The 16540-nt window shown below is 36.5% G+C and overlaps 1 protein-coding gene across 1 annotated transcript in view; it reads left to right on the top strand.

The window, feature by feature from the left end:
* The first annotated feature begins 1482 nt into the window (after window positions 1-1482).
* ssbp4 (single stranded DNA binding protein 4) overlaps window positions 1483-16540 on the top strand; it is a 73767-nt gene continuing 58709 nt past the window's right edge. Inside the window, exons 1-2 of the mRNA XM_081385354.1 lie at window positions 1483-1788; window positions 10888-10960. Of these exons, the coding sequence (XP_081241480.1) occupies window positions 1733-1788; window positions 10888-10960 (129 nt within the window). The 5' untranslated portion in view covers window positions 1483-1732. The remainder of the gene's footprint in view (window positions 1789-10887; window positions 10961-16540) is intronic.

Genomic DNA, 16540 nt, shown 5'->3' with positions numbered 1-16540 from the left:
ATATAATCATACTTTATGCTTTGGTTCACCCGCTGATGTCATTACCCCAAGCATGCTCCTTCAGCAAATGAGACTTTATGAAGATGATAAAACAGAGAGGCATAACTTTCAGATGATGCATTTCATTCTTATTTGCTTTTTATTGAAAATGATTCACCAGTTGTTTTGGCCACAATATCCTATGTATGCTCCTAAAATGTACAATATGCAGGATGTGCGAGCATTCAAACACACCTGCATTTTGACTATTTCCATATGTTTGTAACCATTAAGCTTTATTATGAGTCCCAGAGCTAGCCTAATTCTTAGGATGATACATAGTCTTTCTCCTCAATTCCCTATATTTCCCACTAAAGCCCCAAATATACACAGTTTTTATGTGTACGCTAGGGTATGTATACAGTGCGTGTGATGAGAAGTACATTTCATATTCTTATGACATAGGCGTAGTTTAGGTGATAAATGACGACGGCAGAAACTCAGTGGATAGCCTAAAGCAAAACAAAATGCCGGTCACGAATCAGAAGTCTAAAACAAGAAGTTTTAAAGAAATTTTTTGGACGAGTTCGATATAAGAGTAGAGAAGCTACGTCCTACGTCGGGTCAGAGGTCACTCTCTTGCCGGAACTCGACTTTCTCATGAACGTGCATGCAATCGTTGCCAGAAGCCAGTGATTATAATATGGATATTTTTCAGAAGGCATTTATTAACCCACTGGAGTATGGATTACTTTAATGATGGATGGATGCGCTTTTTGGGGCTTCAAAAACTCTGGCACTATTAAAATGCCATTATAAAGCTTGGAAGAGCCAGGATATTATTTAACTCTGATTGTGTTCGGCTGAAAGAAGAAAGTCATATACACCTAGGATGGCTTGACGGTGAGTAAATTATGGGATAATTTTCATTTTAGGGTGAACTATTTCTTTAAGGCGGTCCCGCCCACTTGCCAAAAAAACGTCATCAGTGAAGAGATGTTGAGGCAAAAGGAAGTTAATTTAATTAAAGATTAGGAAGGCAAATGAATTAAACAAAATAATGTACACGGATAAATAATTTATAATAAATACTTAATTGTAGCCTATTTCATGGTGACTTTAAATATTATGTGTTGTCGTTTGTAGAACACACCTACAAACACGACCACAAAATCAACCAAAACATCCAAAATCAACCACAAAATGGATATCAGATAGCGAGGAATGTTAGTCATCTTTAAAATTTCAAACAGCATTCTATCTAAAATTGTCAAACAAACCTAAAAATAATGGACATAACAATGCCTCAGATTCCCAATCTTGGAACACAAGCGTAAATTCTTACTTTCAAAACCTCAAAGTCATACACGAAGGCTCGAGGCAATGTTAGCGTCTTTTCCATTTCAGCCCCTGTGCCAAGTAAACACGGGAAGAGTGTGCGTTCCCCTTTAAGAGGCCCCCACCTCTCCTGGCGCAGCGGGAGGCAGAACACATTCCTGGAACAGCGCGCGAGAGAGAAAAAAATCACCAGCGACCTGTTTCAAGTCCCCCCAATAGAAACTGTGCCTGATTTGTGGCCAATGTTGGAGATGTAAAAAAAAAAAAAAAAAAAAAAGGGAGAGAAGAGGAGGAGGAGGAGGAGGTGGGGGAGAGGGAAAACACTAAAGGGGGTAGCTATGGAGATAGAACGTTTTCCTGGCTGCTTTCTTTGACAGGTGTTGAGTGGGGTAAAAGTCTTAAAACAGAATCCAGCATGTACGCCAAAGGTAAAGGAGCTGTCGTCCCTTCTGATAGTCAAGCGAGAGAAAAGTAAGTGAATTGCGCGCGCTTTAAAGAGTCTCGCTTTGCTTATTGCGGACTCGGAACTTTCTAAAACTGTACGTACTATTGTTTGAAGGTGTATTTAGTGTGAATATGCTCTCTGGAGTGATATTCCCTGGATCTTTCTAACTTTATAGCTGGTTGTGGCACTTTAATGGTTTTAGGTGTCCATGCATTTCGATTTTATTTAAGTTTGGGTGCGCACGTGAACGCTTGAACTGTCCAATGCATCCAATCTGAGTGATGTTGCATGCTTCCATCTCTCATTTTGAGGCTTGTGCATCTTTTGCATCAACATTAGTTGCCGTGCATCTGTTGTTTATGAGTTAAATCGGTGGTTAAATACATCCGAGTCTTTTTCTCGTGAATTTCAGACAAAGTTTTGGAGATGTTTAGTACGCGATCGTGTTTGGTTTGAACTCAATGTTATTTTTATCTAATCACGGTTTCCTTTGCGTTTTAAAGCTGACTAATAAGATATTTTAGCTATTCTAACATTTGTTTAGCTAAAAGTAGCACCAATGCGTGCATATCCCCTGATTCTTTTTTAATATTCAGTGTTCTGTTGAAAGGTGAAGCACCGGCTGTTTATGAAAACTCGTGTTGCTTCAAGTTTTGGTGACTTTTCCACACAGCATAGTGTAATATTTTATGGCACTACATCACCATGTGATCTTTCCACTGTTGTGTACAATCTGTTGCCATAGAAACAACCTTACAAACCTTAAATGTAATAAAGTCTTGTAAAAGTGACCTATAATATTCATAAATCTGTCATATGGGGGTCATAGGCTACTGTGTCAGACTTGGAGTCTGCAATATTATGTGAGGAGTCTGAGATGATTTTCAGCTGTTGTGGACCTATAACACACTTAAAGGAATATTATAAGGTTAAACTGCATGAACGGATGTATAGGAGATCAGCATCCTTTTGTGAAGGCGAGAGAAGTTGCTAACAAGACCATCTTTGTATGGAAATTCTGAGGGAAAGTGGAATTGGTGAGGTTTTTCAAACGTGTCTGGAGTCATTTCATCATTCAGATGTTGCTTTTCACTTTAAGAATACTCATTTCAATGTTATGTTGTAGTTTTTGCGTGAAAAGCTTCCCAGAAGTTTGCGTTTTCCCTTACAGAGTCCTTTACAATGTGTTCTCTTTCCAAGAAACTTTCACTTAGCCTGACATTTTCATTTCGTCTCTTATAATAATGAATGTGAAGTTGTATGGGTCCATCATTCAGGTTTAGTGCAAGGATGTGGACGGATCCTCAAGTGTTGGTGCCACGGTCGCTGCATTAACACTGCAGGTTACTTTTTCTCGTGTTGTATTAAAAAATGTGGTGTTGTGACCACACAGGCTTTGTTTAGTCAAATTTGTCGGCACTAGTCAAGCAAAGGCTCCATTAACCTCAAGGAACTGGTTTCATAGTCAGCTTAGGATGTTAAGATGGACTAATGAAGTTTAAACATCATCCACTGGCATCCATGGCAAGTTTGCATGGAAAAAGTGCACTATGAGGGCTCTACGAATCAGTAATGTCAAGTTTATTGCGTCATTCTTGACTTTAATTAGTTTCAAACCGATATCTATGCTCTGGATCATCCAAGTTTAGTGTGCACAGCTCAGGTTCGGAAGATTCGATTAGATTTCACAAATGAGCTGGAATGCCACAAGAAATTGCGCATTGTGTTTTTTGGAGTGGAAATTAATGAAAACAGATTCTGGTCTGGGTCTCCATCTCTTATTTTCCCCCAACATCTTGAGCACTTCTCTGGGTTCCCTGAGTTTATTGGTGTGTCTAAGAGGCAGCGAGTAGGTCTGAATGCATGGTTTTGATTTCATCCAGATGGTTCAGCCCCCTTCATAGAGGTGTTTTCAGCTACATATAAAGGGAATCAGGCATGCACACAGAAACAGGACGTTGTTCTTATGAAGAGCGTCTGATTTGCTCTGTTTTGGATAAACGTTGCTCTCAGACATAGATGAGAATCAATTAATTTTCCATCTTGGATTGCTGGATGTATGGCTTTTCAAGTTTACTTTGAAGAGAGATGTTCTCTGTAATTATTTCGGGGCATATTTAATGATCGCTCTCAGTTGTAACGCGGAAATGTCTGTTTTGTGCGTGCGTGTTTTCTAAAAGAGCGCTCGGTCCGCTTTCATCAGAATAATCGAGATGGATTGCCTCATGAAAGTTTATCAACATTTTTTATTTAGCGCTATTGCTTTAATGAATTTTTCTGTCAGTCTTTGGTTATGAATGAAGGATCAGCCAAGTTGTGTCACAATCTACAAGGATGTGGAACCAGGCCACACCAACAATATTATGACAGCACTTTTCATGATGTCAATGGAACAATCAGGCCACTTGTGATAGGTTTGCGAACCCTTTATGTGCTAAAATCGAGTTTTCTCAAAAGTTGCATCTAAGCTAGCATGTTGTCTTGTGACCTGCACTCAGTATAGTCAGAATCAAAACAGTATTATTTATTGGTATCTGCAGATTGTATGTGTAGTTGTACATGTTCATTAAACATTACATTTACTTTAAAATCATTGTTTAGTTAGTGTTCATTTTGTTAACGGAAACTGACGAAAAAAGTTTTAGTAAGTTTAGTTAGTTTACTAAGACAAGTAGATGACGAGACGGCACCAAGGTCATTAAACGATTACTGTGATTAAATATTAACATGCTATGTCATTGACGAAAAAAGACTAGACTAGAATGACTGAAAGACTAAAATGACCAAAATCTCTCTTTATTTTTAATGAAAAAAGGAGACAAAATACTACAGAGGAGACCTCTACTACAAGCGTTCATGTTTGCAGTTGCCAGATGTCACAAACTTAAAGCTGATTCTTGAACATGGGGAATCTCGTAGTCAAACTTGAGTTTAGAGTAAACAAACATGGCGGACGAAGGGCAGGAAGAAATGGTGATAATAGTGTTTGGACTGCTTTTTACAGGAAAAAAAGAATTTGGTTTGGATGATGATGTCTTGTTATGCTTCCGTCAGCTTGCTTTCTGATTGGGTATCGTCTTTTTCCACATGACGAACTACAAGAGTGCGTTTGTCCTCGGGGTTCCCCTCACATATCAGGATTTCTGATCGTAAATATTCAACATGTTGGATATTTATGATTTGAGATCGGTGCTCCGACGTTCTTCCGAGCAGAATTAATCACTCTTAACGCGCATCACACCACAGGAAAATCTGATAAGATAATCTGTAGAACCATCAGAACATCTAGGATTGTCAGAAGGGGAGAATCTGGCCCAAAAACAGGCTGATTATCTTGTAGTGTGTGGGTGTATTAAAAGGATACAATTTACTTTGCAATCTGGCAACCATGCGCTCTCTACACTGTGGAAGAAACACTGATGATCTGAAAACACAGACAAACCAATAAACTGGAAATATTCTTCTTAAATAAGTGTCTATTTTCTGTCGCGAGCCACTTGCGATGTTCGCTGCGACTAAATCTGCGATCAAACATCCTCAGTGATGAAATGTAACCTAATAAATCCAAACATGAATCCCAACTATATTGTTTGCTATTGTGATCGCTGAATAAATGCACTTAATGAATTAATAAATGTCTGTTACAAGATGAAGTCTTTTATGCTGTTGTCATTTGGAATTATTGGAATTACTATTAGGAATTTCACTGTTTTAATTTTTGTTAATTTATAGGATAAATAGCCTATAATGAATCAGGAGACTGAGGTAAAATAAACTGTGTATGGGTTGACATTCTCTTGATTTCTGCTTAGAAATGAAAGTGCAATAATTCTGATGAAATGTCAAAATAAATTTCTCAAATGACAACAATCATTACAATTATAATTTTGAGCAAAATAATCATGATTATCAATTTAATCGTCAATAACCAATAAATTAATTATCAGTTTATTATCGGAATCGGCCAGAACTTTAAAATATGTGCGGTCTTACAAAACAGAAATTGTGCAAATTCATGCATATGCCAAGAGGGATGAGTAGTTGGACATGCACTAAAAAAAAAGTGGTGTGGAAACAATTTCCACCTTGAAATTTCTAAGTTTCAGAATTAATGATAAAGAGACAGGAAGTAACACATGAAATATTGAAGAAGAAAAACATTTTCTAGTAAAACATAGTCTGATAATCTTTGTTTTTATTCTCAAAAATCTACACCAGGTACTGGTTTGCTTTTCTCAAATTTGGGTTCTGAAACAAAACTAGAGACCCTCTGGTGCATGATATCCCTTAACTTCACTTCAAAACTTTCTAGCTCTCCTCACATGCTCTTCACCTTCACTCCAGACCCTGCAACTGAATTATTGAAATGGAGACAGCAAAGTTAATTTGTTAACTGTCTGCGCTTAAGCTAGCTAAACTTGGCTCTGCCCCTTTTATGTATAAACGAAGTCTTGACGGGGAGCCTCGGGCGAGATGTCAAGATGTGTTCTCAGGTTAAGTCAGGAGAGCTCATCATAATGAGACCGGACACACAGCGAGCCGCCACGCCTGAATGGCAGAGCAAAAGCAGAACCTTGTCAGATATTCCTGTCCATCATCGCCGTATCGGCATCCATGCAGACGTCCGTACGCCGCTGTCAAGGTCTAAATTATCCCTGCTGCGCGCCTCTCAGAAGCAGGCGTGTGAAAACGATAGCTTTCGACCGGTCTTATGGAGTCATTAATCTAAATATTAAGTCAATAGGTCCGCCTTCCTATTGCACCCTGAGCTGTTGTATTGCATGAGGATTAGTCGAACGCACACTGAGCATCTCAGCCTGTTGATCCTCCACCTGCGGTCTCGCTATTAGTCGAAATAACGATATGTTCCTCTGACAGTATGACAAAAAGCGCTCCCTAAAGCCCACTGTAGATGAAGTCCTTCACAATAATGCCTCAGGCCAAGAGCAGAAACTCATCTTCAACCTGCAGAAGATCCTCAGATTATCTAGAGTTTACAATGAAAATTTAATCCAGGCACTTGTGGGAATCTCTGTTTGATCCATCTCAGTGCTAGGTTCAATTGAGCAGACTTTTGCTGTCCGGTACATGACTCTGACTAAAGGTCCAGTGGGATGTCTGAACGACGACTAGTTGACTAGTTTTAACCAGTGTTGTGTTGTAAGGCTACGTCTACATTAAAGGGATAGTCAACATTTACTTCTGTTCCAAAAGAAGATATTTTGAAGAATGTTGGTTAACGACACCCATTTTCTTCCTTAGTATATTTGTTTAGTATTTTTTCTTACTATGGAAGTCAACGGTGCCTACTGTCAACTTTCTGGTTACCAACATTCTTTAAAAAATTAGATTATTTTGTGTTCAACAGAAGATAGAAACTCATACAGGTTTAGAACAACTTGTGAGTAAGTAATAGAAACATTTTCATTTTTGGGTGAACTATCCTTTTAATCCGGATACATTCGAAAATGGCGTTTTCGTTTCAAAACACTTTCTGTCCATACTAGTATTTACAAGTTTCTATTCCACACCGAAATGTCGGAAAACGCTAAAATCAGCTTACTGCGATGCGTAAAATGCAATAAAAGTTCACTGAAATAAGACAGAGAGACGAGTTATAATAAAGTTATCAAGCTGTTCTTCTGGCTTGATCATTTTAGCAAAATATACATAATATACACTGAATGTTGTGTCCACTCAGTCACTGTTCCATGTCTGGTCTAAAACGCAATTGCCTTCATGTTTTGCCGCAGGACAATTGCTGGTAAATCTTTACAGGAATGTAATTGTACAAAAAAACATTTATCTTGAGCAATACTGTGAAAGTCAATAGCACATACACTGAAAAAAGTGATCAGTTGACAACTTAATTTTAAGGCAACGGGTTTCCTCACTTTTTTTTAAGTAAATAAGCTTCATGCATAATTGAAAAAAATAAGTTATGTGGAATTGTCAAGTTTTAATTGCGCATACGTTTATTTGCTTAAAGCTACAATATGTAATTTTTTTTTTTGCTGCTAGGGGTTGCTAACCTCTTACAATAACAAAGGCGTAGGTTGATGACGCAGTGAATAAGTGGAATCATGGAACTTGTCGTCATGCCGATGGATCTAATAATGTTTATGGATGAGTGAATGCATTCATGTTTATGACTGTGGTATGAAGCAGGACGCGATTGCTAATAAGAGACAGATATCAGCGCCAAACTCGAGTCCCGCAGATATAAAGACATTTCATTCTACCGAACTACCCGCAAGTGCTGTACAGGTCAGTTTATTTGACGAATTAAAAAAGTGAGGTAACGCAGCGCTGTTTCACTTGGTCTAACGTCACACTATCACACTAAACTGCATTTGAGTGTGTTGAAAGTTATAATGTTATTCTATGTGTTAGTTTGTTGGCTGTATGAGACTAGCAGTAAGCTCAACATGGTGATCATATTTTAACATTTCATCATGTTGAGCTATATAACATTGATTAGTTTTATGTACATTTTCTCACCTGTCTAGTACATGCAAGAGCGGCGTCCCTGTCAAGTCGTGACTCTTGAAGCTGTCAAGTCGAAGTTTGTCGCGGACGTGGAGCTATCGGCATCTCGAAAACGCCACGCCAATGTTGATCCTCGTTTTATTTCTCCTTTTGTCCCAAAGTCTGCTTACCATGGTCCATAATGTTTGAACGAAACGACAACAGCGTGAGGGTGCTGTTAGAGGTAACAGTTTTCCACGTCTGTCGCCATGGTTACTATGGTAGTACAAGCGGAAACCAGTAGTAACGCGAATATTACAGGCGACAAGGGACGTACACTATTTAAAATTGTGAATTTCTCTGTATTTACAAATTCTTGGAAACATTTAGGATAATGTAAGCACACAATTGAAAGAAATATATAACACTCTGCAAGTGGTTTTTGGATATTATGAGACAAAATTCTTACATAGTGTACCTTTAATAATTTTAAGGCAACAGGTTTCCTCACTTTTTTCCAAATTAAGTCAACACATCACTTTTTACTGTGTAGCAGGCACATACCGGTATAATAACCGTGGATATCTATTGGTACAATATGTGTCACGACTAGACAATCACCATCATTTTCAAATACCTGTTTTTACACTTACAAAAATGGCATTTTCAGATGTATCCACTTGGGAGAGTGTCTTCAAAAAGCTGTTTTCACAGGACAAAAATGGCATCTCCGTGTGGATGGAAGTCCAACAATTTTTAGCCTAACATGTTTGTCTAAATGTTAAAGTAGGCACTGTTGTTAAAAATCTCAAAACTGATGAAGATGGAAGAAAAAACGTAGATGAACAAATCAAGTTGTGGAAGTCCATCTTTTTGGGAATGACATTAAAGTGTGAAAATTAATGCTCTTCTCAGGTCAGTGTGTCAGTCAGTTGATGGACGTGGGCGTTCGTGAACTCGTCACATAATTGTGTTCCTCCATCACACTGCTGGAAGAACCTGCGCAGATGTGCTGTTTTTTTGGGGGAGAAAATTAAGTGTGACACGAGTTCCGTGAAATGAATTTCCATTTTTCTAAATGTTAAAAATGACTGTAATTAAATTAGAAGGAAAACTCTGAAATCTTTTCCTCGCATTGCACAAAAGTACAACTTTGTTGACAGCTGTATATATACTTGAGGGTAGCTCCTAAAATGAGTACGTCTGATGAAACACCAAGAAATAATTCAGACGTTTGAGGGGAAAATGAGTCCTTGGTATTTGATCCTTGAAGCTGTTCTTCAGGAGATGCTCTTTAAATAGTAATGGGGAGTGTATTTTGTGGACAGATAATGCATTTTTATTAGGCCTGTCAATTTTTACAATTTCAAATCACGTTAGTTACATGTAATTCATTGAATTAATCATATATATTAATAATTGCTTTAAAAAAATCAACATTTCATTATATTTAGATTTGTTTAATGTACATTACAAAGTGGCTCTCAAAAATTAATTCATTTATGGGTCAGAGTAATTGCATGATTTAAATGTTTTAATGTAATTAATAAATATATATTTTTAAATAAATGTACTAAATTACTGCATTTAATCTTAATTGAAAACCCTTATTATAATTTGTTTAATGAAGGCTTTTTTTAATTTAAGGAGCTCATGCTCTGAATGAATTTATGTTCTTTATTGGTGTTTACTTTAATAATTTCTTGGAATCAATTTGTTTTATTCTGAAATATAATTGAAGGCTACGTTTGTATTATTTTTGTTCATATGTATGTTCATGTTTACCGTTTTAAATTAATAATATGCCAATTAAACTTCCATCTTGCATCATACTTGTATCACTGTTCAAAAGTTTTGGGTAGAATTTTTTACTGTTCTTGAAAGAAGAGTCTCTTATGCTTACCAAGGCTGCATTTATTTTATAAAATACAGCAAAACAGTAATATTGTCAATTTACATTTAATATATTTTAATTTATTCATTTATTCCTGTAATCAAAGTTGAATTTTATGCATCATTACTCTTCAGTGTCACATGATCCTTCAGAAATAATTCTAATATGCTGATTTGCTGCTCAAGAAACAGTTATTATTATTATTATATTATTATAATATTTTTGTGGAAACTGATACATTTTCTTTAGGATTTGTTGACTAACATTCTTTGTAACATTTAGTTATGTCTTTACTGTCACTTTTGATCACTTTAATGCCTCGCTTTAAGAGTCCTTGCTCCATAAAAGTATTAATTTCTTTAAAAAAGATCTTACTGACCCCAAACTTTTTAATAGCAATGCTGTGATACTTTTTTTTTTGTTGTTGCTGTGGTATCAGTTGGTATAAAGAATTATGAAATCTCACTTGTGTTGTCATTGACATTGAAGTGTGACACTTAAGTGTCTTCACCTCAAATCTCAGATTTCAAACTATTTTCACCAGTCTGCATTTCCAAGAATGTTTTGCTACTGAGCACCTGTGAGGTTTCAACATGCACCGAAGTGAATTGCTGTAATGTGTTTGCCTGTCCATCTAGAATGGGAAAGCCAGTGGAACAGCATTTTTCTAACTTGGTTTGGGACCAACCCAAAATTGACGATTTAAGGAAAACCCTCAAGTCTCCTGAGATTTACAATGCCTATTTCCTCTTTTGTCTTACAGGTTAGCTTTATATGTGTATGAGTACTTGCTGCATGTTGGCGCACAGAAATCGGCACAGACCTTCCTGTCAGAGGTAAGTGGTATCGCACAATCATATTGTTATCGTGTAGTCTAGAAATATGAATAAAATTCAAGGTGGATTTGAGGCCAGAAATGAGTACGGTCTTATTTATGAATGGATCAATTAATCAATCAATTCCAATTGCTTTGTTTCAGCAACTGTGGACTGTTCTTTTTGGTAGTATATAGAGATATTTACAGTTGTTTGATCTGTATAAACATCATAGTTTCTTATTAAAACGCAACTTCTTATTTAGTAGGATTGCTTTCTCCAAAGCGACCTCCATTTATCTGCAAAAACATTGAAAGTTATTGATCAATAAAGGGAAGTGTCGTTGCTATGATATTACGTAACGTCACCAGCGATTGTGTTTCTGAAAATCAGTTTGAGCGCCTCTGAGGGGGCGCGATCAGAGCATTAACATTCGTGCGGCAACTGCTGGCGTAGTAAAGTGGATTGTAGGTATGGTTTTTATGGAGCGGTGGAGCTTCTGCTGTAGATGGTGTCAATGCCGTTCTCAGTATATGAACATCATATGGAGCTTGAGTACACTACATGTCTGGAGTGGAGGTGATGCCACCACTTCTGTTCAGAACCGCTCTCAAACACGACTGCATGTTAAAAGTCTGATTTAATGTCGGCCTCTGTGGGAACAGGTGCAATTGGTTTGTAATACACTCTCAATCTGCTGTAATGCTTTCTTTCAAGGCCAATCAAAGACTTTTATTGGTTTGACTCATTTCTTTAATAATTTATATGGGCTTTGATAGCCTATCCTTTAATTGAATCAAGAAGGCAGTTTGTGTGGAACTTAATTTATTAGCATTTTTCAAGATTTTGCTGACCTGCGGTCTTGAAATGTGTCACACAGTGTGTTTTATTGTGCTTTATATTGGAAGGCATTTATAGTTGTTGGAGGCAGGTGATGTGTGTTCAGCTTTTCAATTGGTAATTTGAATGAATATGGAAGCTGTTTTTGACAAGATATGTTTTTTCAGTTATAAAGATGTGTAAATGTTAATTGTTTGACATTATAAGACATTAACACTCTTCTTTAGTGCTTCAGGACCTTTACAGATTGTGAACTTTTCAAATGTTATCATCTATCTTATTGCATTCGCCGCGGCCCTCTGGCACCTGCTGCGTTTGTTTGTGTGGGTATCATTAAGTGCCCTTTTAAAAGCTACCAGTGTTTTTAAATGTTTCGCTCAGAAAAAGTTTGACAAAGATGAAGCACCGTGCCAAATTCTGGCCTTGTGCATGTAAGAACCTCCTGGGACTTTGGTCAGACTGGTGAGGTGTTGTCTCTGAATTTTAGCCCAGCATTGTAGGGTGGCATGATACACAGATATTTAAAAACACCAGTGCGATATCATGATTTTACACATTTCAATTCCTGGACAACTCAATATTCATTCTAATATAAAATTTTCATTCAGATGAGATGTTAGATAAAACTTTTTCGCTCTTTTAATCGTGAACTTTAATAAGATCGATCAAAAGTGATCAAAAACATTTTAACCTGTTAAGCTGCAACGCCACTTTTGAAAAATCCCCAGAAATGACATACCCAAACTAAAACAGATACAGTTCATGAACCCTTTGTACTAAAAGCACAAGTATGATCTCGTTTGAAAGCTGACACCTGGCAGTTTATTGTAAATGTAGAATTAATTATTGTCGTAATGACAAAAATTGTTATAAATAGCTTCAAAGTTTTGTAAAGTTATTAGAAATTATTTTTTATGAAACATCCTCATGAAAATAAAATTGAAATTGGCACTGGAGCAATCTAGAAATGCACTACAGCTAAAGCCACATGTCTAAACATTTTATGTTTAAAATCTGAAGATAATAAGCCCAAAACTCTGTATTTAGTTAAATGTTTTTCAAGACCATGTCATGTGACTAACAGTTAGGGCTAGCTAGCATGTTAGCTTAGCACACCATCAATACACGACAATATATGAGATTAAAACCATATTTATGCTCAAAACGTACTTTATAACTCAAGCCGAATGTTTTAAATAATCTTCTGTGATCTAATTTAGCTTCAGATAAAAAAATCAGACAGAAAATATATTATTTGATAGTATTATGCACAATGATGAAGTCTATATAGATTAGCATTACATTATAAATATAATCTATTATTATAAAAATACCTGGCATGGCTTGAAGAACACAGGCAAATCAGATATCATTGCAATCATGTTTATTGTCTTCAAAACATCTTTTATCTGCATGATTACAGCCGATCTCTGTTAGCTGTGTGTGTGTTCGAGGCTTCCTGGAATGTCACATGATCATGGCTCTTCTTCATGTGCCATATATGGACTATATTACTGTGCATATAGCGCCCTCAGGCTATTGGTATGAATTGAAAACACTGTGAATTAGAATACCAAACGCTCATAAAGATTACATTGACGCATTTGGGTATAAATTCAATAAATATTATTCCTGTCTATAGAAATATGATGTGAATCTAAAAGAATCTATCAATATTTCTCCAAATCTGCACATTTTTGAGCTAAAGCCCTGAGGGACGTTGTTTTGTGTATCGCTGTCATGACGACAGCACAGAGTTTTTTATGAATGGGAGCGGCTGACGCGCATAATTCATATTAAAGGTATCGACTCATTTTTTCATTTCATAACTCCTGACACAAATTAAGACATAACTGTCACTATGAGTTTCTCACAATACAATAGTGGTCAAATACTGAAACTTGAGTCTTATATCTTTTTAATGATGTATAGTTTGTCAAGGTATAACATTAAATCTGATAGTAATTTTGAATTAAATAAATAAAAAACGCTTCAGTGCGCCGACGCACTGGTGAAGCTTAACAGGTTAAGGCAAAAATCTAAGAAAGTTTTGTTATTTATTGTTTTTAGCTGCAATTCTTGTACGTTTTGTTGAAATGAAAAGTAATATATGTGAGCATAATGTTTTTTTTTATATATTCCACTTTGTGCATTATCCTAATGAATTGTCAAACCCTAAAGAAGTCGACCGATTGATCGGTTTTGCCGATAACCGTTTGCTGGGACAATCAGTTATCGGCAAAAATCCATACCGATTAGAGCTAGACTATTAGCTAATCGTTAAAATATCATGATCTCGATTCAAACACCCAGGCGATTTCATTCCTAAATGACAACAATTCGAAACATTCAGATCTGCATTGGAGCTGACGCTGATCCAGAAAGAGTAGAATTCATGTGTCTTTTCAACCTCACTGTATCATTATTTCTGTTATAGCAATTCAGATTATCATAGGAGTACTGGGATAAAAGTTTATAGTTCGGAATCGGATATAAACACTGATGTCTCCGGTAGCGATAAAAATAGAGCAAATCACCTTTTGAATGTAACTTGGCTCTTCAAATAACGTTTGTATCAATTACATTGTTATGCCACTTGGTGGCGACAAGTGACTGTTAAAAAGTGCATTTTTCATTGAATCAATCAAGAGATTTGTTCAAAAATGCTAATTCATTCTATAATTAAACCAGTGAAATATTGGAGCGAGTCATTGAATCATTCATTCAAACCGATAAAAAACAAAATCATTAAAATTAATTCAACATTTTAAATAGACTGGGTCGTGGGAGACCCAGTCATGGGAGAATCGTGATCTCTGTTTGAAATAAAATAATCGTGATTCTTAATTCATCCAGAATCGTGCAGCTCTAGAACCGATAGTTTTTCCCCGGGTTGCGTCCATTTCTGTATCGGCTGAGTGTCCGCTGTCATTACGTCGCATGAGAGCGGCCCCTAGAGGTGAAATTAAAAACTATCACTGACACCCTGTGGAGTTTGTTTTGACGTGTGAGACTGCGCTGCACAGAGCGAGACACTTTAGATTCGGATTTAAAACAGACAATGAAACGGTATGTATACAGTACGCTACTTTACGTGTTTTCATATCATTATAAAGTAATTAATTTGTTGATTAGATGCTGTATTAGTAGAGAAAGAACAGCAGTATGTTTGTCGTCGAGGCTAGGTGGATGCTAACATTAGCAGTATCTCAAGCGGTTAAAACAATGTGACAAAAACATGCGCAAGCCCGACCCAAATTTTTAATGATTACGATTACGATCTATTTTCATTTGTTTATATCCAGCTGGTCACTTTTATGCATTTGTTTTGCCGCGAAGTTGCATATTTAAAGCTAGTGACATGAGAAAGAAAAGTGATGCAACCGCCATAAGCATATAAACAAATCAGAAACGCTTCCGATTTCAGTTCTTTTATTATCGTCACTGTAATGTATGTTGTTATTTTGATTAGATAATCAAGTGTTCTAAAATAGAAGCAAATAAAGCGGGAGAGTATACATACAAAACACATGTTACTCATTTCAATGCTATGGCGTTTGTGTTGATATTCAAAGATAATTATAACTGTTTGTGTTTAGATGAAATTGTAACACTTTACATTAAGAGTCAATTTATAACATTAACAATGAACAATACTTTTATTGATCTTAGTTAATTTCAACATTTACTAATACATTTTTACATTTTGAGAACATTAGTTAATGCACTATGAACTAACATGAATGATCAAGGTATAATTAATATATTATTATGTATTTATATTTAAAAAGTACAGTACATTTTCATGGTTCAGTACTGTTTTTTTTTTTATTTTTGTAATAAAGTTCAGCACTATTTCATGTTATGTTTTCTTGTTCAGTATCCATTTTAAAAACTATCGGTTGATTATAATCAAAACTAGTTTTGATATTTATCTTTGATAATTATCTAGTTTTGATAATCAAAACTATCAGTTGATTATCGGTTATCGGGTCCATCCTTGTTATTGTTATTGGTAAAATCGGTCGACCTCTACTCAGACATAGTTTTATTTTTTCCTTTTAAAGGAATGGACTGCAAAAAAAGTATTGATATTGAATCTATTGACAGTCATAGCTTAATTGCATTAGTTGCCTAAGGCTGTTTATTTGTTGCCTCAAGTCTAGTCTAGCATAGTCTTAGAAAGGCTAATTCTACTGTACTGCTAAATTAAACTGTACTCTGTAAATAAATATTAAAGAGTCAACAAGTAAACAGATGGCTGTGTTTACCAACGCTTCAGTGTTTTTGTAACGGCGGTAGGGCGTCAACATGCGTGCTGTCGAAAGTCGTCATTACCGCCGTTGCTATTCAATTAGGCGAACGCTCGTCAGATCTCGAGACCTTAGTGCAGGCACACTCGTACACCACAGGGGAGGTCTTTCGGCCCGGGCAGGTACACAGCAGGAGGACGCACCTGTGCATTGAAGCTTAATGAGGGAGCAGTCACCTGCTTGTTCCCTTTGCCACCTCACAATTACTGCTGAAACTCCCTCTACTTACACCTTGGACCTCAAGGGGCTACACAACTCTGCACAGATCAGCACAAACACACATACACACTTTAAAACATTGTTAATCAGTCCCTTACATCAGGGAAACGCAGAATAATGCACATCAGCTTTTTGGGTGCATAGTTATAGACAGGGCATGTGCTAAAATCAATACGTCTGTTTGGAAAAGTAGCATCCGTTACAGTGGTAGGCTGAGTAGATGTAATCT

This window comes from Scardinius erythrophthalmus (assembly GCF_964197995.2).
Source record: "Scardinius erythrophthalmus genome assembly, chromosome: 14".
Classification (NCBI taxonomy): Eukaryota; Metazoa; Chordata; class Actinopteri; order Cypriniformes; family Leuciscidae; genus Scardinius; species Scardinius erythrophthalmus.
The sequence above is the reverse complement of the archived record's forward strand: the minus strand, read 5'-3'. Positions and strand labels throughout refer to the sequence as shown.